Here is a 22,734-nt window from a genome sequence, read left to right on the forward strand (position 1 = left end):
GCCGGCGGGCGAGCCTCCCGAGTCCGCGTAACCCTTTACCTGAGCTGCCCGCGCCGCGCCCGGGCTTCGGGAGCGCCACCGCCGACCCCCCGAGCCCGTGCTGGCCTGCGGGGCGCACCCAAACAGAAAACCCCGGAGTTCGGCCTCTGATCACCGACACCCCGGCTGCATGCCAGCCTCTGTCCGCGCAGGGAAACTTTTTGGTGCCTATTTTGCCGTCGTGCTGCAGGGAGAAGGGAGCTTCCTGATTTGGGACGTAAGTGGGGGGAGATACATAAATGCACTCCCTGGCAAATAGATCTGTCCCCCGTTCCCCCCGTGAATTTGTGGTTTTGTCCCCCCCCACCCACCCACCCAGTGCTGGCATTAGCCGCTTACACCTGGTGTGTGCACTGTCGCCTGCCTTTATGGGATAGATGGTCTGGGAAAGAGCGCAGACGCTACTAGAATGAGAATTCCCGGGGAAGTTGCGCAGCCTGGCCTGCACACTCAAGACCGCGGTGGGAGTTCAACGAAGTCATGCTCCCCCGCCCCTCACCTTCCCTCTCTGTTCCTGGGTTGTTGGAACCTCGGCTGCCACACTCCGTCTACCCTCCTGAGCTCCACGCCCGTGCTTGTGGCAATCCATGCACTTAAGGTGGGTTGCTTTACTCTAAAATAGTACTTAAGGATTGGAGATTGTTTTCACCTGTGCTCCAAAATGCGTCAGTGTTGGGCTTGGCAGGAAAACGTGTTAAGCAACGGCGCCACCTGGCTTGCCCTCTTCTCTCTTTCCCCTTCATTCATTCAGGGAGAGTCAGGATAAAACAGGATGCTGGAGAAGCAACAGGGTAGAATACTGTTTAAAGATGGACACACTGCCTTTAGTTCTTAATGTGTCCACTCTAATGATTCCAGCGCCATTTACACGACAACATTTGTCACGCTTTATGGGGGAAAACTCGTTTTTTGAATCTTTCCGCTTGTGTAGTAGCTGCATGCTTTAAAACGATAGATTTACAGGGGACGTTGTGTGCTGTTTTACATCACTTTCTGATAAAACTCTTTGTCACAATAAAGGACCCTCTTGTCCAACTTCTAGCCCATGCTTTAGAAATGTCCACTGGTAAGTTTATCAGTTGGTTATTTTGACCAGTTGGTATTTATCTTGGGTTTTAAAGTGTGTTTCCCAGACTGGCAGAATCAGCATCATCTGGGGGAATTTAGTAAAAATGCAGATTCTTGGACTCCACCCCAGACATATGGATTCAAAGATAGTGGAATCAGGGAGGGTGAAGTAATCTGTGTTTTAACAAATGATGCACCACCACCCTGAGTCTACTCATGCAGCTGGCTAAGTTACCCTCATCTACTAAAGGCTGGGATTCTATAAAGCCACAGGTGGTGGTGTTATTGGTAACCTCAAATTACCAGTTTTACATAACTTGTCATGTTGATACACTGAAAGTGAACCCTTTGATGTGTCTGTACAAAGTGTAATCTGTATTTCATGCAGCTCACATGGAATGCCAAATGGAGCTCAGAGGGGACCGTCATAAAAAATAAGGAAGAAAAACCTATGGTTTCTTCACGCGTGTGGGAATGAAACACCACGATTCACTTAGTTTTTTAGGTGTGTTTATGTTTTCATTGGCATATAAATTGTTCTCTGCTGATGAGTTATGGAAGCTAAGAAAGCTAATTTGTTTGAGTGGATTTGTCAGTATAGTTCTAAATTTGTCAATACAGTTCTAAAGAAAAGAAGAGACAAACTTTTAAAAAGGTTATGGTATTGGCTTACATTATGACCAAACGAGTGCCATATTAGGCATTTTAGACTTTTGAGAAAGAGATTACTGGTTAGATTCTTTATCTTTAGCTCAGGTTTCTCCATTGGATGGATCGCGTATTACCAATTGCCTGCGTGGATGTCTTAACCTTTAAACTCTCTGGGTCCAACTTTATTATTTCCCTCATTTTCATCTCCTAACCTATTCCCTTTACATTTGTAACTCTACTCTCCACTCAATTTCAGTTGGAACTGGAATTAGAGTTTTCCTTCTCTTTCATCACCCACCTCTATCAGGGACATCCTGAAGTCACTCTTCTTAGCAATTTTACTGCCAATGCCCTCAGATCAAGTTCTTACACTTTCTGTCTCAGGTCTTTGCAATAGTCTCTTTACTGGTCTCCCAGCTTATGCTTTCATCTCTAATCCATCTGACATATTACTGCCCCAGTCATTTTAAAATACCATTTCAACCAGGCCATTCCCCTTCTCAAAACCTTTTTCATGATTCCCTATTGGCTACCGAATAAAGTTTAAAATCCCCACATAGCATTTGAAGTCATCTAAGTACACTTTGACGCTCCCCGTTTTTGCTCACGCAGCTTCCTCCGCCTGAAATGTCTTTCTGACATTCTGACAGCTAAGTCGTACTTATCCTTCAAGCCACTGCTCTCTGTCGCCTCCTCTTGGCCATCCTTTTTGATTCCCAGTTAGAGTTAATTGCTCCCCTGCAGTGTATCCTCAGTACCTGGCTTTCACTTTTCACTTTTTTTTGTTTTGGCTAACAACTTTTTTTTAAATCACAGTCTGTCTTACATCCAATTTAGTTGCGCCTCCCTTAGATTATAGGATTCTGGAGGGCAGGGGTTGTGTGTGACTAATTTTTAAATCATCCTAGGCATAGCATAATGACTTAGACATAGCAAGCACAGTGTTTGTTGTGTTCTTGACCCTAGGAAGGAAGATATTTATTTAAACAACAAACTCCGTGTATATGAAATGCTTTTATGCAAATTATAATGATCCACTCCTCTACATTTTCTCTGAGAACCAAACTTCATGTACTACACATAGAACTTGTTTCCTGTTTTCCTATTAAGACTGAAGTCCTAGAAGGTATAAACTATTTATTAATCTTTGTATTCCTGGCAAAATGTATGCCGAAGTAAATATTTGTTGGATGAATACTGCAACTATGTCAGTTACGGTTATACCTGAAAATCCTGGGAGTTTGCAGAGACCTCCAGTGATCTTCAGAGCCTAGCCTGGCCTCTAATCTTCAAATTAGAAAATATCTTCTAGGTCATTAGCAGTAAGTTCCTGCTGGATACTCAGTGCTTTATTTTTATGTGCTTTGAGAAGTTAACAAAAAAAAATTGATGGTGTATTGAAATCCTGTTCAGCGATTCCCTCTGGACCTCTGTTTTTCAGTTTCTTCATCTGTGCGTTTGGAATATTAACAGTACCTACCTCACATGGCTGTTGTGAAGATTACATGGCTTAGCACATGCAAAGCTCGTGTACAGTAAGCACTCAGTAAGCATGAACAATTATTATTATTATTACTGTTATTACTGGAGATCTCTAACTACATCTGCCAAAGTTGGGGGAGAAAAACAAACACCACACAAATCTAAGTAGTTTATCTTTTATTCATACAAACAATACATACACAAGACTGTACATTTTTTGAAGACTGCAATAATTTTCTAGTGTAACAACTCTGTAATAAAATTTAACTAAATGTAACATTTATGAAAATATAAATCTCTGATTGGGTAATTCTTCCCAACAATACAAAGTTTACATAAAAACATTCAATATGAGCTATCAGTTGCAAACAAGTTAGGAAAAATCATTCAAGTCACTTGTTAAACTCTGTTGGCTGTTACATAGAACATTCACACACTACATTTAATCCATCTAGACATTTATTTCTTAGAAATGTGTAGCATGGAGGTCCAACTGATAGTGACAGGAATAAGAACGTGTTGCCTCCGAAGAGCTAAAAAAAAAAAAGCATTGACTCAAACAGTCAACTCCACGTGGTCTGTACGTGGGCTGAGCCTTCTCTGGGCTACCACCTCCCTGGCTGGTAGCTAGATCAGGAGGAGTATACTGAAAAAAAAGTCTTTCACTAGGGAGTGGGTGTTTATATTGGAATCACATCTCTGTATGCTTACCTGTCAAGCCGCTTTCCAAATTGAGATACAGTTGGCTTGGATTCCTGGTGGGTTAGATCACTTTGTTTCTTGTATTAGCATTAACAATTAAGATGTCACTCTCTTTTTTCTCACATTTCTCCCCCACATCCCTATGAGAGCAGTAGCAAGAGCTATCACTACCCTTATTCTGCAGTTTACAAAAACAATGCATTTGGGCGGTTAAAAGATCTGTCTACGAATACTGTATGAGTTCATGGCAGAGCTGGACTGAAAGCAAGTCAGTTCCTTGTTGATTATTCTGCCTTCTCAAGTCACCACTGTCCCTTTCAAACCAAACCAAACCACCACTACTGACGCCCTTTGGAAAGGCATCCAAGGACATGCCATGAGGAGGATAGGGAAGGAAGAAAATCACTTTCCCCTTTTGAGATGTAATATTTTCTTTTAAATAGGAGGAGTAGCTTTTAAAAACATCGAATACCAATTTCACAGCTTCTGCTTTGAAACGGATAAGACTATAAAAGGCTCTAGAGAGTCCTCAGGCAGAAAGGGTGACAGATAAAGAAGTATACACACAGTGTGTAGAAGTAAGAAAGTGATTACAAACAGGGACAGTAAAGAGCCTTTGGACACCCTTAAGATTTACAGAATATTTTAGCACAAAGACAGGCATATTCAGTTTGTCCCAGAGTATTTGGTCAGCTATCTGCGTTTTACACAGGAAAGAGGAGGAATGAGAGTAAGGCAGATGTCATCAGTATTCCGTAGATGGCATGTCGAGAAAGCTTTCCTTCTATTAAGATTTACTGCAGGGATTTAGGAAACAATTTATGCTTCGGTACAACTGACTTCCATGGCACAGCCTTTTGTTAGTACAATGACAGAAATGAACAGGTGTTTTGACCAAATTTGTAATGCCCTTTCTGTAACTCTTTTTTACACCCAGCACAAATAGACATTTCAAAATGACATGAAAAGATTGTGGTTTCTTATTAAATGTGTTCTTTTGCAGCCCAGAAAATAGTTTAAAAATCATGTGTTCCATTATACAGAAACCCTTGCATGCAGTTGTCACAACTGTATTTTAATGAAGACTGATGCTGTGTGTTCAGTAGCCCTATGATAGCGGTAGGTAGCTCTTGCCCCAGTCAGTCTGTGGCCTCACACTTCACATCCTTTCTCCTGGGAAACTGGGAGTACATCTGGGCATTTTTGTTACATTATTTTGCACCTTTAGACCTTCCATCTGCAGACTGCATTGACACAGTTGTCAGGATCATAAAATGTAAGGAGAGATTAAGGCTGTGTTTAGTTATCCACACAATCACTTGAAGTCCAACAGCAATTTGTGTTTACAATTTCAACCAGTTGCTGTAGAACTAACTTCAGTCCAAATGGTCTCTGTGTAGCTCTAGCCTCTCTCATCTGGACAATGGGATGAGTTAAGCTGCTTCTTCCCATCCAGTTAATTTAAAAACTACCCTCTAACTTCCAGTTGATATAGCCATGTAAATACGATTTGTAGAAATTCTCTGTTAAGACTTCATTCCTGGATAAACTTTGTCAAGAAGACCAACCTCACAACCAATTTCACATTTCTGTACATTTCATGAGCATGGCAATAATTAGCACTGAAATTCCAGCATCTTTCCTGTCCTTTAAGAATGAGTGTTTATCATCTGGGATACAGAAGATACTTTTTTTTCTTTTACATATTATGTATTTCTGCTGAGCAGGAAAAACATTTTGTCAGTTGTCAGGGGCATAGCTGTGGCCCCTGGATTCCAGGGCAGAGCACACCCGGTCATAGCAAGAGTTGTGTTTCTTGGAGGGCGTTGCCTCGTTGGGCTCCACGGAGTCACTCACTGTGATGGGACTGTCTCTTGCAAAGACCTCAGTGGACTCTCTCCATAAACAATCCACAGACACTTTAAAACAGTATCTATGACACTTTGGCCTGGATGTCTGTGTCGCATTATTGAAAATTTGTCTGCTATTTGAAGTGGCGATTTTAATTTTCAGTGCAGCATCTACGCGGTCCACCACCGTGTATATCCCTATACTGCCGTCTTCAAAACCCACAATGATGTTCAGGTGCCGCTGGGAGAGGGCAAGAAAAGTTGGAGTTTTGTAAAGGGAGCAAGCACCGATATTTTTGCCATCGGCCAGTCTCATGACAATCAAACTGGATATCGCACCATTTTCATCCTCTTCCTCCCCGTTTCGGAAACAAATGTATACCAGGTAGCGACCGTCTCGAGACAACCTGTGCCTCCAGATGACCCCAGAGGCGTGAACCACCCGTAATTTACCGCTGTGTAAATCCAGCACGTTGATATTTTCATCTCCCCTGGAAATAATGCCTAGCTTTCCATTGGGAGAAATTTCAAAATCCTGTAGATTTTTCAGGAAGTTGTTTGGAAGTTGCACACGGCGACAGATCACTTCGTCTGTCAGACTCCAGATATTCACCATCTCGGCTGACGTGATAAACACAATGATGTCCGGACAATCGGGGATCAATTTAAAATTCACAATGGTGGTGCCGTCTTCACAGCAGAACTTCTTGGTGATGCTTCCTGTCCAAAGACTGACTGCCAGCACCTTGCTTTTGGTCATGCCCACCACGAAGGTATTTGCAGAGGTTATGAAGGCATTCTGCAGCGTGGTCAGGATGTTGCACACCCTGTGGCCCGTGGCCAGTCTCCAAACCCTGGAAGCATTTTCCTCGCAGAGAGAGACCACGAACTGGTCATTGTGTGTAATCAGCAGCTGAGATATTCTCTGCCCATTAATTCGGAAGAGGTTTTCACCGCTGCTGGTATGCCAGACGTACTGGCTGCTCTTGTCATCCGATGTCACCATGACGTCTCCAGAGGATGTCAACACACAGTGTTCAACTATTCCTTCATGCTTAAATACTGCTTCAAGGAACCCACTGCTGAAGTTCCACTTGTGAACACAATCAGAGCCATCGAGGGAGTAAATGATTTCCCCCCTAGCGGGTAACACCAGACTTTGGATGGGTTTTCCAGTCTTATCTATGTTGGACATAGCTGTGATTATATCTATGTCCCAGATAGAAAGAACACCACTGGTGGATAAAGATAGCAGCATGTTGTGATGACTGGATTTCACCAACTTGACTATGGTACCTGAGATTTCCTGTAAGCTCGCCATACACTGTCCCGTGTCCCGCCTCCAGAAAAACACGGCTGAGGTGTTTTCCATGGTCGCAATGATGCAGTCTCCATTCTTGGACAGCACAGCCGATATAAAGCGTTCGTTGTGCTTCGCTCTGAACTTTTCAGCCACCTTCCACATACCGGTATCTAAGAGCTCAATGCTGAGGGCTTTACAGATCAGAACTGCGCTTTGGTCCTCTGAAAGTTCAACGCTGACCACTTCACTATCTTCTCTTCGGCAGTCAAAGTCATCGGTCAGCTGGGGGTTGGAGATGTCCTCAGTGTTCCAAACAGAAAGGCTTCCCTCACTATCTACCATTACCATTTCCTGAGCTGTGTCCAAGATAAGAAGGAACTTCACAAACCCACCTGAAAATTCAGATGTCACCGTACATAACTTTTCTCCACTCCCTAAATGAAAGATGGTAGTGGTGTTCAGGTACTGTCCACAGAAGGCATACACGCCGTCCAGAGAGCACTGGACACAGGTCACTTCGTACCAGCAGTGGAACTGGTAAAGGGGCCATCCGTAGAGCAGATCGATGACAGTGACATCTTTGCTGGCTTCGAGCCAGGCCAGAGCGTGTTTGACGGACAGTGTAAATCCATTGATGTAGGTGGAGCCGCTTCCATGCTTGGTCCCTTTGATTTCCACTTCAGACAGGAGGCAAGAATTTACATTGTCGTAAACCAACAAGGTGTTATTTGTCGTTGCCACCACAAGATACTTTTCGTCGCTGGTGAGTTTCATGCCCAGGATGACGGACTGGGCTGTCGTGATTTGCCTGAGTAGTTGACGCGTTTCCACATCCCACGTGCTGATGGAACCGTTTTCTAAAGCTGTGAGCACCGTACTGGGGTTACAGGTGGGCAGAATCTCGGTGACGTGCAGGTGACTAGATGACAAGGGAAGACGCTCCGGGCTATAGGTCACATCCATGGATGAGTGTAATGGCACGATGGAGCAGTATTTGGGCCCATCTTTGTCACACTCTAAAAGAAGGTGTCTAAGTTTGGGCAGGGAACTCACGACGGGCAGCAGTCTTTGCTGAAGCTCTGCAGAAAGGGAGCCAGGGAACGCGACGACCTTGGTTTTGATGCTGCGGAGCGTGCTCGCCAGGAACTTGAGCTCCTTCTCCTGCGAGTAGTTGTAAGCCAGCTCGATGTCCAAGAGCACTTTGTCAAACTGGCCAATTTTGATCATGGTGTAAAGCCAGCTGAAGTTCATGATGATGCCGTAGAGCAGGTCATCGGTCTTCCCGCACCTCGTCAGGTGGTGCAGGAGCTCACACATTTTCCGATGGTTGACGAAAAAGATGTCAGGCTCCAGTGGGTTGCACTGGAAGACCCAGGGCTGGTCCGGGGCCTGCCTGTCGAAGGACGCCTGCTCCATGAAGTGCTTTTCCTCCTCAAGCAGGCTTCTGCTGTCCAAGTCAAGGCAGCCATTCAGGTAGGGGTCTTCAAGGCAGAACGCTTTCCTTCTGCCCCCTGACCAGACCCCCAGGAAATAGTCTGCCAGGATGGTATGCATTTCATGCAGGTCACTGTTATCCTGCAGATACAGCTTCTGGGCTATGAGCTGCAGGTGTCTGTTGGCCCAGACCAGGAGGGTGATGTTCTTCACGTGTCTCTCGATTAAGTATCCACTGAGCCCCTCCTTGAGCCTCGCGATGTACAGATAAGGTACCCTCAGGGGATTGCTGGGCCTGGCGCTCTCGTTGAGCTCATTCATCACGCTGTTGTCAAGGGCCAGCACGTCTTCCAGCTCCATTTCACTCAAACCCATTTTGGCCATGGTGATGTAACCGAGAGCCCGGGAGACGAGTTTCTGCCCACACTTCCTCTCCAGGGAGCAGAAGAGCTGCTCTATGCTTTCGTGCACGGTGACACAGAGGGAGGATTCATCGACGTCTCTGTGAGATCGCCAATTTCTCACCTCCCTAAAGGTCAGGTTCACAAACATGGGCAACGTGCACTTGGAGAAGGCGTTGTTCACGTAAATCTGCTGGCCAGACGTGACCTTCCTTTTGACCCGCAGCAGCTGGTGTTTGAGCACCTGGCTGCACATCTTCCTGTCCCGGGGAATCAGCTCGATGTAGTTGTCTTCTTCGTGGATAAGGCACCTTAGTTTCTGTAGGATCCCATGTTTGTTGGGCAGCGTGGAGAGAACAATCCGGACGAATCGGGGAAGGTGAACCGGGAGCCACCAGAGCTTCCTGGCCTCGTGGCTCTCTGAGAGCTGCTCCAGGGCATCGAATATGACCACGAGGGGTCTCTGCAATGAAGACTCATTCAAGAGGTTTATAAATAAGTCACGGAGGTCGTGGATCTTCTTAGGGTAACTCTGAACCAGGCACCGGTAGTTCACGGCCAACTGTTCACAAACACTTAGAAGGAGAGTCCTAAGATCAGTACTCATGTCTGTGGTTCCTAGAAACCTCACGACTATGACTGGGTCAGATTCTGGTCCTGTGTCTTCATGTAGCCAGCCGTAAGCCTAAAACATAAAGGTGGTGTTTAGAATGGAGACATATATTCACATGGTCACATGCAACAACACTTCCTCTCTGCAGAGATCAGCCTTCTGGTAACCCTGACCAGGCAGAAAGTACCTTAGAACCAGGAAGTGGAAAAACCCGAGATGGGCAGAGAGCTCTCAGAAAGCTCATGCACTAAAGTCTGTAGGTGAGACCTTCAGGATCACTCTACTAAAGGTAATAAAATGGTGATCACAGTATTAGTCAATCACAGGGCAGAATTTAGCTTGTATTCTAAAAGTTACAAAGCATTTCACAAACTGTAAACCTGAATATCTAGTATACTTAGTTTCTCATCGCCGAATTTCCATTTCTTGGCATGGTTGTTGGCACATGGTCGGTGCTTGGTGAATATTTGTTTAATGAAGAGATTAAGTAATGACCTACACATTATACTGAGTCAAATATTTTCCTTAATTGAGATCACAGAAGGCTATATATGTGGCTGACCACATTTCCAGTTAATTAGAATGCAATAAAAATACTCAGCACTAAAATGATACTGAATATAATCTTGTATGATTCAGAGACATTTTACTCTATTGTGATGCTATAGGGTCATCATTATGATTATTTTTTATCATTATCATAAAAATCTATATAATGCTGGTTAAACGAGTTTTGCTGAATTTGTGCTTTATAACAGACAGTTTACTATATAAACAGGCAGTCATCAGGCCTCATATTGTCTCTCTGTAGGGCACATGGGATTACAGTATCATGTAACAGAAGAGGAAACCAAGGCCAAAAATAGCTTGCTTGGAGTTAAATGATTACCAAGAGGTGAAAATGGAGTAGAAGTCGTATCTGACTTTCATTCTAGTGTTCTCTCTCTCCCAGTCTCCATTTTTAAATTGTATAGTTAAAGAGATAAAGTATATGAGGGGGTTGCTAGGTTTAATATTTTTCTGTCTGGAAAGGTAAAGACAAAAAGGGATATGATCAAAGTATGAAACACTCCAAAGTATATTTTTAGGGAGAAAATACTTTTCAGTAATCCTTGGAATTCACCGAGGATACTGCTTAGAAAAGGACATATTATTTAATACATTAAGAAGTAAGTTTATGAAACTCGGTTCCCCAATTGGTAGTTCAGGTTAAAGTATGAGTAAGTTTAGAAAAGATTCATGGATGTCAGTTTCAGAATGAACTGTTAAGGAAAATAAGCAACTCATTGTCGGTGTTTGGCCCAAACCTTTGAAGCTAATTTGGAGGAAGGTAATGTTGCCATTTTACAGCTGTCGTTCGGTGGCAAATCAGAAACAGAACAGTTTGTCCCTGTGTGGATGGCTTATGATGATTATATACATCGTCCTCCCTCCTCCCAATCACGTGTTGTGGGATGTGCGATGTCTGTAAAGAATGGCCCTCTGATCATGAGCTCATGTCCAAGGAGATGTCGGTTGCACAGGAGATAACCTGGAGGTAAACACGGGATGCCTGTCTGCATCCTTACAAGGAACATGAGCTCACGGGAGCACAGGTTGTTGCTGGTGGAGGTGGCAGGGGGTGGGAGGAGCAGATATTCCCTGGGAGGGAAGAGAAGCAAGCAGAGTCCAGGCAGGGGACCTAGAAATAGGCAAGCCTCCTCAGGGGAGCTGGTGGTTGGACTATCCAGAACAGCGAGAGCTCAGAAAGCTGATTAACTGTCACCACACTCTGGCCACGGGAACTGCGTATGTATACAGGCATATCAGCACACATCATGTAACTCCCATGCTAGACACACAGGGTCGCATCACATGCGCATGGTCCCTCCAACCACCTTTACCCTCCCCTGCTCCTCAAGGAAAAAGCCCCAGAGTGAGGGTGAAATGGATACACCAATGTTTTCTCATTTGATTTCAGTTCCCCTTGTAGTGTTACTATCTTGCTTCCTTGGAATAATTCTAAAGTTTGAAGATGCATGTACAAAGTAGTGTTCGAAGACAGTCACACACGTGCACATGCACACGTTTATTTTGATGCAGCATGTCCCTTAAGTGTAAGCCTGCCATTTCATTGGGTGTTCAATTAAAGAAAGAAAGCATATCCTAACACAAGAAGAAAAACCAGCAGCTGGGCTTGGCAGATTGAGAGATGGTAAACGGGCCTTCCTAAGGACTTTTCAAGTATTGGGACTGGCCAAAAATTTCGTTCAGGTTTTTCCATAATATGTTACAGAAAAGCCCGAATGAACCTTTTGGCTAACCCAGTAAGCTTGATATACCCGATTGTCTCCTGTGACCTTACTTGGGAACCTAATCCCCCCATAAGGTGCAACGCAATTGTTCTAGTTCTTGTCCTCAAGATGATCTACCTGAAATTGTGTAGCACATGATAAATCATGAGAATGTTCACAAAGTTAAAGATCTGTTCGTAAGAGACTGACCATGGGAAGAACAATACAAAGATTCTGAAGTAACACCAGGATAATATAAACCATCAGACTTTGATATCAAGTGTAACAGGAGGTTAAAACTGGTACTAGTGTCACCCAGTTTAGACAATAGATACCACATTCAGATAGAAGCTCCAGCCCATCTTGCAAGACTTGAAAGGGAGTTTTGAAAATTAGTTTTGCTACCTTTGATGGACTACCCACCTCCAGCCTGAAAAAGAGATTCAAGAGGCCAAGAAAAAAGTGGGAGATGAGGATGCTGTGGGTTGTATCTCTCACCACCCCACTCCCAAAGGGGAGGGCTGAGAGATGCCCACCCCTCACTTCTAGCCTAGGGAAAGGGGCTGCAATGGACCACTTTCAGGATGTCCCCTACGGCTTGGGAGACATGGCCATCTGTATCTGATGACATTTGAGGAATATGGAGGTTGAGTGAGTGGGGCTGCCTAGCTGCTCTGATGGAGTAGTGATAGAGAGCTGCTGTATTGGAGCTGGAGTTTCTCAGGGCAAAACAATACCTGAGTGTTTCCCATGTATCATATGTGGGCCACTGGCAAGCGTGAGCTGACGAGGGTTTCTGTCGGTTCTGTTTTCCCAGGTCTAAGGGGGTTTGCTGGGTTGTGGAGAGGCTCTTGGCAGAAAGATACTAGAAATGTGTGTTGCTGGATGCCTAGGAGCTATGGAGGTGACCAGCTAGATAGAAAAACAATACAGTTCCCTGTGTCACCCTAGGGAACTGTAGGTGAGAGATGCTCAGTGAGGACAAGGTGGGGAATGGGGGAGGGAAAGGACCTTCGGGAAACCATGAAAAGGCCTCAGAAGAAACGGGAGGAAGTGTTAAACACCTGCCAAGACCAGAGTGCTGAACCCAGGTCAGAACAGTACTGGTCATATAAGAATGTTCTGGCCACCTTACCTTACCTACATCCCCTAAACCACAACCCTACAGGGGTCAGAAGTGCAGTTGGGGTTAGGGACAGAGGGGAAGAAGTGCTGTGTGCTGAAAGAAAAGAGAAGATGGCCATGTCCCTATCTCCCACTGGAGGTGCCTTGTGTATGGTCGACCTCAGCTCGGGCAGGGAGATGTAGACTGAAGTTTTAATTATCATCTTTGACTGGACATAGTAATTGCCGAACTGAGATGGAGTTAATATCCAGAAGCGATTGGAGTGCTTGTCTTTGCTGAGAGTGATGAGAAGAGTTGTGAGATCTGCCCTAGTTTCTATCTAGGTGAGAACTAGCCCCAGAACATGAGTTTGAACAGTAAGAGACAAAACAAAGCTATTCTAGAATTGGACCCCATGAGTCTTCTTCTTTCAGTATAACTGTTATACCAGCAAAAGAGAAACACTGAAGTATCCATTCCTAAAGGACCGATTATAATTCGGATAGTAAACACAGAAAATGGAAGTGAATTTGATCAGTTGATCTTTTCCCCAAAGTAAAAGTTTTTACAAATATACAAGTAAAAGAATAAGCTTTTACCTTCTTTGCTACTTCAGCTAGCAGAAGGGTCTTCCCAGTGCATGGTCCACCATATATAATAAGAGGGTTGATGTGCCCGGTTTTGCTTGGAAGAATGTATTTATGCACGATGTTTAGAGATTCACATTTGTACTCGTAGAAGGAGGCATACGTTTTACATAATGATGAATGCTGAAGGATTTCATCGTAGAGTGTATCAGTTTCTGTGTCAAAATTCTGTTGTACCGTGGCCTGAATTATGTCAATCATGTCCTCATAAAATTGTTTACCGAGTCCTTCTATGTAATGGTTTTCTATTTCTTGGGAATAGCCTAGTTTCATGTCACAATGAGTAACAGATGTGTACACTCTCAGATTAGATGACGCAACAATGGTAGGAATAAATTCATCCCGGAGTTTTATCAGCTTCTCTTGGGCTTCTGGGTCCCGAATAATCCTTGGTTCTGCTCCAGTTATATCCATGTATTTTCCCATCTCTGGGATTTTCACGAAACGCTCAATGTTAGCAATTTTCCTAATATAGCAAACACATTTCTTCAGGAATGCTGGAGTTTGCTTCCCTAGAGCGAAGTCAAACTCATCCTCTATAGCTGAAAGAAGATACAACAAGGAGTTTATTGTCTAGAACAAAGATGCAACACACCCACGCTCCGAGCACATAACTCTCAAGTCACTTAGTGGTAGTTTATTTTGCTTATAGTGTGTAGCAGAGTAGCCTCTAGAATAATCTCTCAATTCCTTAATTTCCTATTTGTCTTTTCCTAAACAGCCTGGAGCCCAGAACAATGGGTTCTAAATAAAATGATTTAATTTCCTCCTCAACCTGAGGGAGAGGTTGAACATAAGCATAAGAAAGAAAGCATACCAAGCTTATGGTTGACTCTTTTACGTTCCTGCTTGGCTTCCCTCCCAGACTTCAGGAGTTGTAAGAGTGGAGAGCAGGCACCAACTGGGGCCAGGAGAGAATGAGGAAGAGGCCAAATGATGTATCTAGTCTATTTCTTCCTTCTCAGTCTCTCCTTACAACGTGGTTTCATCATTTTGTTTGAGATGCATTGTACCCCAGACAGATACGTAGAAATAAAAATATAAAAACGGGTTCAAAATATAATTATGTGCTGATTTTATTTATCCATTATCCATGTCACTGTTAAATACCATTATATCCATCAGAGCAGGTACAGAAAAATGACTTAGCATGTAGCTTTATTTCTTGTGAGAGAAACCATGTTAGGGCTTACAATACATATGTTTACATAAAAGTAAATAAGCATTCTAAATCATTTGAGGCCCCATAAGAACATTTAAAATTGGATCAGTAGTAATAAAAATATCATTTACGCATGGTTTTAGGGAAGTCAAATAAAAAATAAATAAAATAATTAAACCAATGGAAATGAATTTTAAGGCAAGCAGGCTTTTAAAACGGGCTGCCCTCCCTTCCTCCCCGCCTTTCTGCTTTTCTTCATCCGGTTGGTCTTAATTGAGCATCTACTATGTTCCAGGTACGCTGCTAGTTTCTTAGGATACAATGGTAAGAGAAAACTAAGAATGTTAAAAAAAAAAAAAACCCTTATGAAGCTTACAGTCCAGTGGAGGATGGCAGACACGAATCACAGAGTCCCACAAATAAATGTATTATTATTTTTAGGCCCGTGAAGGTGAATAACATGGTGCCATGAGAGCAAACGCACCTGGAGGTCTAACCACTTGGAGAAGTCAGGGAAGCCTTTCTTAAGGGGGTGACTACTGGGCTGGGATCTGGTGGAAGCATGGGGTGAGGGGTGGGCCTGGTCGTAACTGAGAACATCTCAATGTGCTGGCCATAACGCCGACATCGAGCAAAACCTAGAACATAGGTGTATTCTCTAGAGTAAATATTAAGGAAGGTGGGAATTTTATTTTAAAATGGTGCCTTTTAGCAGAACTTCTGTGACACTGTTTTTTTCCAGTAATGATAGCAATTGATAAAAATTTGTGACTTAAATAAAAAAAACATGTGTATAGCCACCAGTGTCGAATGAGCTGTGCCATTCACATCAGTATGTTTTACAAAGGGTTTTATTCCGGCAAGTTGGTTCAGGAGGCCAGTTAAAGGAGCTTTTATAACATATGTCTACTCCTCTTTTTATAGAAGATTAAGAACTTGTTATAATGTAGACAGGGGAAGATGTAAGAAATCTGGACATTATGAGCTCCTGCAGAAAGCAGCCTTTGGCCCATCTCTTTTCCAGCCATCTGGGTACGATGCTAGGGGCACACTAGGTTAGCCAGTGCTGTATACCGAGTAACATGAAGAGAAAGGAGGTGATCCACCTGCAGTATCTATATGTAATGGATGATAATTAGAGATATGCACTATCACTTCTGACTCCCAGAAAACAGACCAACTGTAACCTGACTTTGTTATCACCTCTATGGAAACAGAGTGTCAATCAGGCATGTTGATCATAAATGCAACATGAAAAGAGATACAGACAAATCAAGCTGGTAGAGCCCATCCAAGCTTGGCTCAGGGGGATAAAAAGAGGCTGTATGCAAGAATGTCTGGTTGATAAATATACCTGAATAAATGAGTCATGTGAGACAAAATCAACTCTATAGAGTTATTTTTAGAAACAAAGCGCATCCTCAACATTTTGGGGGACTTTTATTAATAATTCCTGATGTTTGTTTGTCAATGAATATTATAAGCTTCCCCCCTCCTTACTAGAATACTGTATTTGTTTTCTGTCTTTGCGTTTTCCTTAATATCCTAAAGTTTAACCATCACAGAACCTGATGAAGGTAACACTGGGGAGATTCCCAGCCCTGGCAACTATCATTCATGAGACATTCAGCGCTTTACTATTCCCAAGACCACTCAGTTGTGGCATTCACAGTAGGGCACTGTTTTGGAGTCTAATTTACTTCTTTCTCTTCCTTTCCTGTTATTTAAAAAGGTAAAACTGGAAGTGTTGTGAAAAAATACATTCAAATATAAGTAGTTCACATTTCCAGGTTCTATCTGGTATGCTTAAAAATAATAAAGTAATATTGTAGCATAAACCCTGACATTTTTGGGCGGTTTTGTTTGTTTGTAGTGTAAGTCTGACTTGAGCTTTGATTGCTGAGGCATCCACTTAAATGATGGCTATCTTGAATAAACTCATTACCAACCACACATACAGAGCCAGGCCACCTCTACTCAGTGAGGTTCCTTTGTTTTAGAGATCTTGGTTGATTTGAGTAATCACTGAAATTTTGGGCCACTTATTTTTTTCTCTTCCTGTGCTTTAAATTCCTGCTCTTATGTTTTAAATTCACCAAAAAAGAGTGAGCGCAGTAAAAGCAAAACCCGATGTCCGCGCTCTCTCTCTCTCTCTCTACTTGTGACCTCGCTGTGTGGCCCCAGGTGTGCTGTGTAATTGCCAGCTCCTGTAAGTAATAAGGCTTTATTTTTTCAGTTTCCTGATGGTGATTGCCGAAGGGTATCTTGCAATCATAGTAAGCACAAGGGTTGGTCCAACCACAACATTGGTTATTGATAGGCTGGAGAGACAGGCACAAAACAAATATACTGTTCATTTCAAAGAGTTGTCCCTTCTTCAGCAATTTGCATTGTGCAGACATTGTCTTAAAATGAGTTTGGAATGTAAAGTAAATAAAAATTTCATGATCATGCATATCTTTAAGATGTAACCCCAAGCAGAAAATAGTCCTCGTGTAGTAGTTCATACTACATAGTATGAGATTATTAATCTTCATATGGCTATCCATGTGGACCATGTTCTTTAGCGTGGAGAAAATTAAGAGAAAGTGTTTGCTGATGAATATTTGAACACTTGAGCTGTCTGACTCTAAGCGAGAGGATACCCTCCCCTAACTGGTGTCTCTTACATCAAGAATAGGAAAGTTTTTGCTCTTGGTATTTTTTTCCTAATACAGCATATTTTTAAAAACTGGGTAGTTCTGTCCTTGATAAAGATGAAGAACCAGAGCTTCTAAAATGGGTCAAAAAGATCCCAAAGGAATAAGGATAGATGTTAACCTGTATATTCTAAAGATAGTACTTATTCCTGCCAATTTTAGTACTTTTAGGGAGAACTAAAATAAGACCTAATTTTTTGACAGCTTCAGGAGAATGAATTTGTCAAAATTCTATATAATTTCTCTGAGCTTGCAATACATGTATATCCAAGGAGAATGATATCAAGTGCTTCTTCGGTTTTCACAAACGTTTTGCTACATCATTCACAAAACCAGTCTGAAAATGCAACTACTGTTGCTTTTTCTTCAATAATTCTTTACTATCAACTCTCAAAATAAATGCTACTTAACTGATTACTTTTACCCAGGTGTGTTTGTCCCCTGGAAACTATGACTGTCATATTTCTTCAGATATGTGGTTTCCTGTGCAATTCCTCAAAATGAAGCCTCTTTTCCATGGCTGAGAGAGGCCCACAAGTGAGTCTCTGCTCGGTAGCTGGGGAGACTTTTATTTTAAGGTTAAATTAGATCCTGCCACTCCCTTACTTCCCAACCTCCGATGGCTTCCCATCTTACCCAGGGATGGAAGAAATTGTCACAGGTATGGGAAGTCATTTTGGCTTACACATGGTTTGGCTTGACCTTTATGCTAACTACAACAGCCTGTCTTCTGGCCTGTCAAACATGCACTGTACATCTTGATTTAAGCACTAAAATCTGATTTAACCATTTAAAAATCAAAACGGAATAACTGTGGTTCAGGCATTCTAAATGGAGCCGGGTGGCCATTGTGGATGTGCTTTCAGACATGTTCCTGTATCACTGAGAACTTGAATTCTCTGAGCTGTATCAGACTCAAGGATACAAGAATACTGTCGTTCTTAAAACAATATCTGCTAGCATCTGCCTAGGTCTCAAGGTCTCCCCTTGTACCTGTGCAACCACTTCAGACCCCAACCAATCCTTATTTGACAAGCATCCTGACTTCTTGCCAGCTCCAATTATGATTCTTGATAAATGACTCATGTGACTAACTGTAACTTTGTGATTTTTGCCTATATAAGCCACCCCCATTTTGCAGTCAGGTGGAACACAGTTTAAGTACTTCTTAAATCTGTGTCTCTTGGGCTATAATCCTCAAATAAAATTCTTTTCTATTCCTATTATAGATTGTTTATTGATTATTTCTGTTGACAGCAGAATAAAACACAAGGTCCTTATTATGGCCTGTGCCCACCTTCTGACCTCGTCTCTCCTTCTCCAAGCCTGGCTACCTTTACCTTCTTCCTGCTCCTAGAATTTGCTAAGCACATTCCTGTCTCAGGGACCTTGAACGTGGTAATCCCTCTGCCTGGAATTCTCTATTTTAGATACGGCATTGCCGGCTCTGATTCGTTCTGTCATTTGGCTCGAAAGTCATTTCCTTACCGCCTGCACCATCTAAATCTGGACCCCCACAGCCTTCATCAGTCCCTATTAGCCTGTTACTGTGTTTTGTTTTATTCGTAGCATTTATCCTTTCTGAAATGGTATTGTTCATTTGTCTGATTACTTGCCTATCACTTATCCCCGCTGCCCCCCTAAAAAAGTTCCAGAAGAGCAGAGACCTTGCCTTCTTTGTCATTGTTGTAGCCCCAGTGCCTGGCATATAGTATGCACTCAATAAATGTTTGCTGAGTGAGCCAAGTAAGTGAATGAATGAGCAGCTCAACTGAGAAACACTGGCAGAGTCTGGTCTATTATATCCAGCCTCCTCTGAGTTCTTTTAAAGTCACATTTTTGGAGAATTCCTCAAGTTAAGTAAAGGCTTATCTTTGAATAAAAAGAATACTTGCCTCCCCAGGAGATGGAAACATGTAGAAAAATTAAATTTCATCGGACAGTAAATGCAACTAAATTTGCAGAACCATAAAAGGGAAGCAGCGAATACATCTATTATTTATCTATTCCTCAGTTTACTGAAGATGCGTAAAAATTACCTGAGAACAGGTACCTCTTGGCTTGGCTGTGTTTCATTTTCCTCTTTTCATGTAACAGTTTTACAGCAACCTTGAATACCTTCTTGATCTCATCTGATATCTCTTGCCAGGTCTTCTCATTCTCAGCATTGGCAGAGGGCTGCATCTATGGAATTGTAAGAGTGAGATATTGGTCTTAAAATCATCATAGAAAACCCAGTATTTAAGAGCAAGAGAACTATTGTTATTTGAAAGTCTACTATATGCCTTATCATGATAGGTGTCTAACAGACAGAATCTCATTTCCTCTCCCCAGTACCCTGAAAGTGATGGGAACTTGCCCAGGTGACACAACGGTGTGAATCCAAACAGGATTTGTTTGTCGGGATTTCTTAATATACCATGTATTTCCTGCTTGAGTTTTGATACAAATGTCGTAACAAAATCCTATCTTCACTACCCTCTAAGGGGGAGAGACAGTTAAAGGGGAGGTGCTCATGTTACTATTTAATTGTCTTTAGTTGTTTCTTCCTCATTTATTTTTATGATCCTTTAGGAAATAGAATAGGAGTACCTACCAAGAAAGTAACATTTATAGAGTCTTGCTGATAATCTTATTCAAACATTCATTTACTTAACAACAATTTATGCAGAAATATCATGTGGGGTTTAGAGAATAACTGAAGTTTCCCTAGATGATCATGGAATCAAATGAAGAAGGAACAACTAAAGCCAATTAAATAGTAATATATGTGTAAGTTTTAAAACTTTGTAAAACTGATTTCTTGAGGTATCATGTTTTTTGATATCTACTTTACCAGCTATACTACCTTTACTTCTGGCATATTACCTAAGAGAATGGTTTGGGGTTTACCCCAATATTCATCTCCGTAGTCTTGCAGATAATTACTTTGAAAAATGCATGTGAGGAAGAAGAAGAAAAATCGAGGAATCTGACATGATTTCATTTTGCATGGAGAACATGCTTTATGTTAAATGTCAGAATGACAAAGACGCAGGGTTCTTTTTTTTTTTTTACCTTTTTATTTTATATTGGAGTATGGACACAGGGTCCTTAAATGAAGGGCTGTTGCTAACCCAGGGCTCTACTCCTCTCAGAGCTGCCTGGGTGCTGAATGTATCAAGGAAGTTCTCTTTGGAAGAGGGATGGATAGCTATGCCTTCTTTTAATCTCTAAAATTCTGTGCAATGAATAGTCCCACCCATTTTCTCTACCTCCTTCATTCAGTTTCGGGGGACACATGATTGGTACATTTGAGAACCAAGTTGGAGAAGAGACAGTGCTAATGTTTCCATCATATTCGTGCATGACTCAACCTCACTGCAAGATTCTACATAAGGCACAAGAATATAAATTAACAATGTATGAAATGTTAAAGGAACATACTGAATTAAAAAACTAGAGACTATAAAAAACAGCTAGGCAGATTTTTAAAAGACCACCCCCCCAAAAAAAAATCGTTCACAAATTAAAAATATAGCTGTTGAACTTGAAAACTCTAGCATGAACAGAGTGGACACAGCTGAAGAAGAAAATTGATGAACTGGAAGAAAGATCTAAAATAATTTTCTGGACAGCAGCACAGAAAGATAAGGAAATTGACAATGTAAAAGACAATTAATAGACATGGAGGATACAGGTACAAATTATTATATATAGAATGGATAAACAACAAGGTCCTACTGTAAAGCACAGGGAACTATATTCAATATCTTGTGATGAACCATAATGGAAAAGAAAATGAAAAAGAATGTATGTATATGTGTAACTGAATCACTTTGCTGTCCAGCAGAAATTAACGCATTGTAAATCAACTATACTTCAATAAAATTTAAAAAAATAAAAAGTAAAAATTAAACAAATTTAAAAAAGAGACGTGGAGGATAGACTGAGGCAATCTATTGTACATCTAATTAAAGAGCACAAAGGAAAGAACAGAAGGAATAGAGGAGGGACATTATTTGATGAGATGATGGCTGAGAATTTTCCAAAACTGATAGAATGCGTGAATTCGCAAATGTAGGAAGCACAACATATACCAATCAGAATATTTATAGATGCATTATAGCGAAATGAGAAAAATACAAATATTTTCAGATAAACAGAATGTATCACTAATAGACCTCCATTAATGGAACTTCTAAGAGATATACTTCAGGAAGAAGGAAAAGACCCCAGCAGGAAAGTCTGAGATGCCAAAAAAGAAAGGTGGATCAAAAATTGGAAGATTTCTTAGCTTTGGATTTAGTTGTTAAAAGGAAATTTAGGGTCCAGGGCAGAATAATTTTCTGTCTACTGTGTCTTTTCTGTGGAGAAAACCACCCCTGGGTGACATAAACTGTTTAAAGTCATGGAGAGAGACATACTTCGGAGAGAAAGATAACTTACTGCATTTTTATTGCTTTTCAGCATTTCTGACTTGGATCTGAGGTAATAAGCTGCTGGCACCGAGTTCTCATCCCGACAATACCACTCTTCCAGTAACTTGGTCTCCAGCTTCGCCTCTACGGCAGCATCCAAAATCATTTCAAACTCTGACGCTTCAACTTCTCCAGGGATTCGGATGTTCCCATATTTTTCACCTAATAGTCCCTGTGTATCACCGAGAAAGTTCAGCTTAGTGTATCACCAAGAAAGTCCATTTCAGTATTCATATCATATGGCCACTCAATAAATATTAATAAATAGATAACAAGATACTTTGTTCCATCCATTGTCTCTTTTAATCACAGTGGATATGTTTTCACATGGATTATTTCATAAGTAAAATTGGACCATTTATATCGTAGTATAATAAATTCACATACTGAGATTGCGTGTCATATTAGACAAATCAAAAATACAGAATTTTGTAGCAAAGAAATTTTCCCAAAGTTTACGTAACCTAACAAAGGTTGTCTATTTTGAGATTTTTTGTTTGTTTGTTTGTAACAAAGAAAAATGACTTGCTGGACTCTATGAAATATCCAACATGTAAACTCACAAACAAAAAAAAATTGCTTTGTATAGAGTTTATAGTCTGATTCTAAGCCCCAGATTTAAACAGCTACAAATGAAAGAAGTATGAGATCGCTGAATGTGATGTCACTATAAATCACATAAAGTTTCCACTGGTAACTGGAAAAAATTCAAAATATAAACAAGGTATCATTTTCTCCCTATTGAACTGGCAAAGGAAAACAAATGCTCAGTGTCATGTGGACATGTGAGAAAATACCTCTGTACAGCTGATGGTTGTGTAAATCGATCCAATACTTCTTTGAAG

At 41.7% G+C, this 22,734-nt stretch overlaps 1 protein-coding gene and 1 long non-coding RNA gene across 3 annotated transcripts in view; one reads left to right on the forward strand and one right to left on the reverse strand.

The window, feature by feature from the left end:
• The first annotated feature begins 20 nt into the window (after nt 1–20).
• On the forward strand, nt 21–22,008 carry LOC309662136. Of its 2 annotated transcripts, none has more exons than XR_014264523.1 (3): nt 21–256; nt 359–637; nt 21,879–22,008. It is a non-coding gene; the product is annotated as an uncharacterized lncRNA (long non-coding RNA). The 2 variants fall into 2 exon arrangements; XR_014264524.1 differs by having other exon boundaries at nt 24–256; nt 417–637.
• The window catches only part of NWD2 (NACHT and WD repeat domain containing 2), a 198,153-nt gene continuing 176,916 nt past the window's right edge, over nt 1,498–22,734 (reverse strand). The window contains exons 4-7 of the mRNA XM_082464587.1: nt 21,858–22,061; nt 19,469–19,613; nt 13,521–14,110; nt 1,498–9,615 (exon numbers count right to left, since the gene is read on the reverse strand). Of these exons, the coding sequence (XP_082320713.1) occupies nt 5,683–9,615; nt 13,521–14,110; nt 19,469–19,613; nt 21,858–22,061 (4,872 nt within the window). The 3' untranslated portion in view covers nt 1,498–5,682. The remainder of the gene's footprint in view (nt 9,616–13,520; nt 14,111–19,468; nt 19,614–21,857; nt 22,062–22,734) is intronic.

Source organism: Balaenoptera physalus (assembly GCF_965194825.1).
Source record: "Balaenoptera physalus genome assembly, chromosome: 5".
NCBI lineage: Eukaryota > Metazoa > Chordata > Mammalia > Artiodactyla > Balaenopteridae > Balaenoptera > Balaenoptera physalus.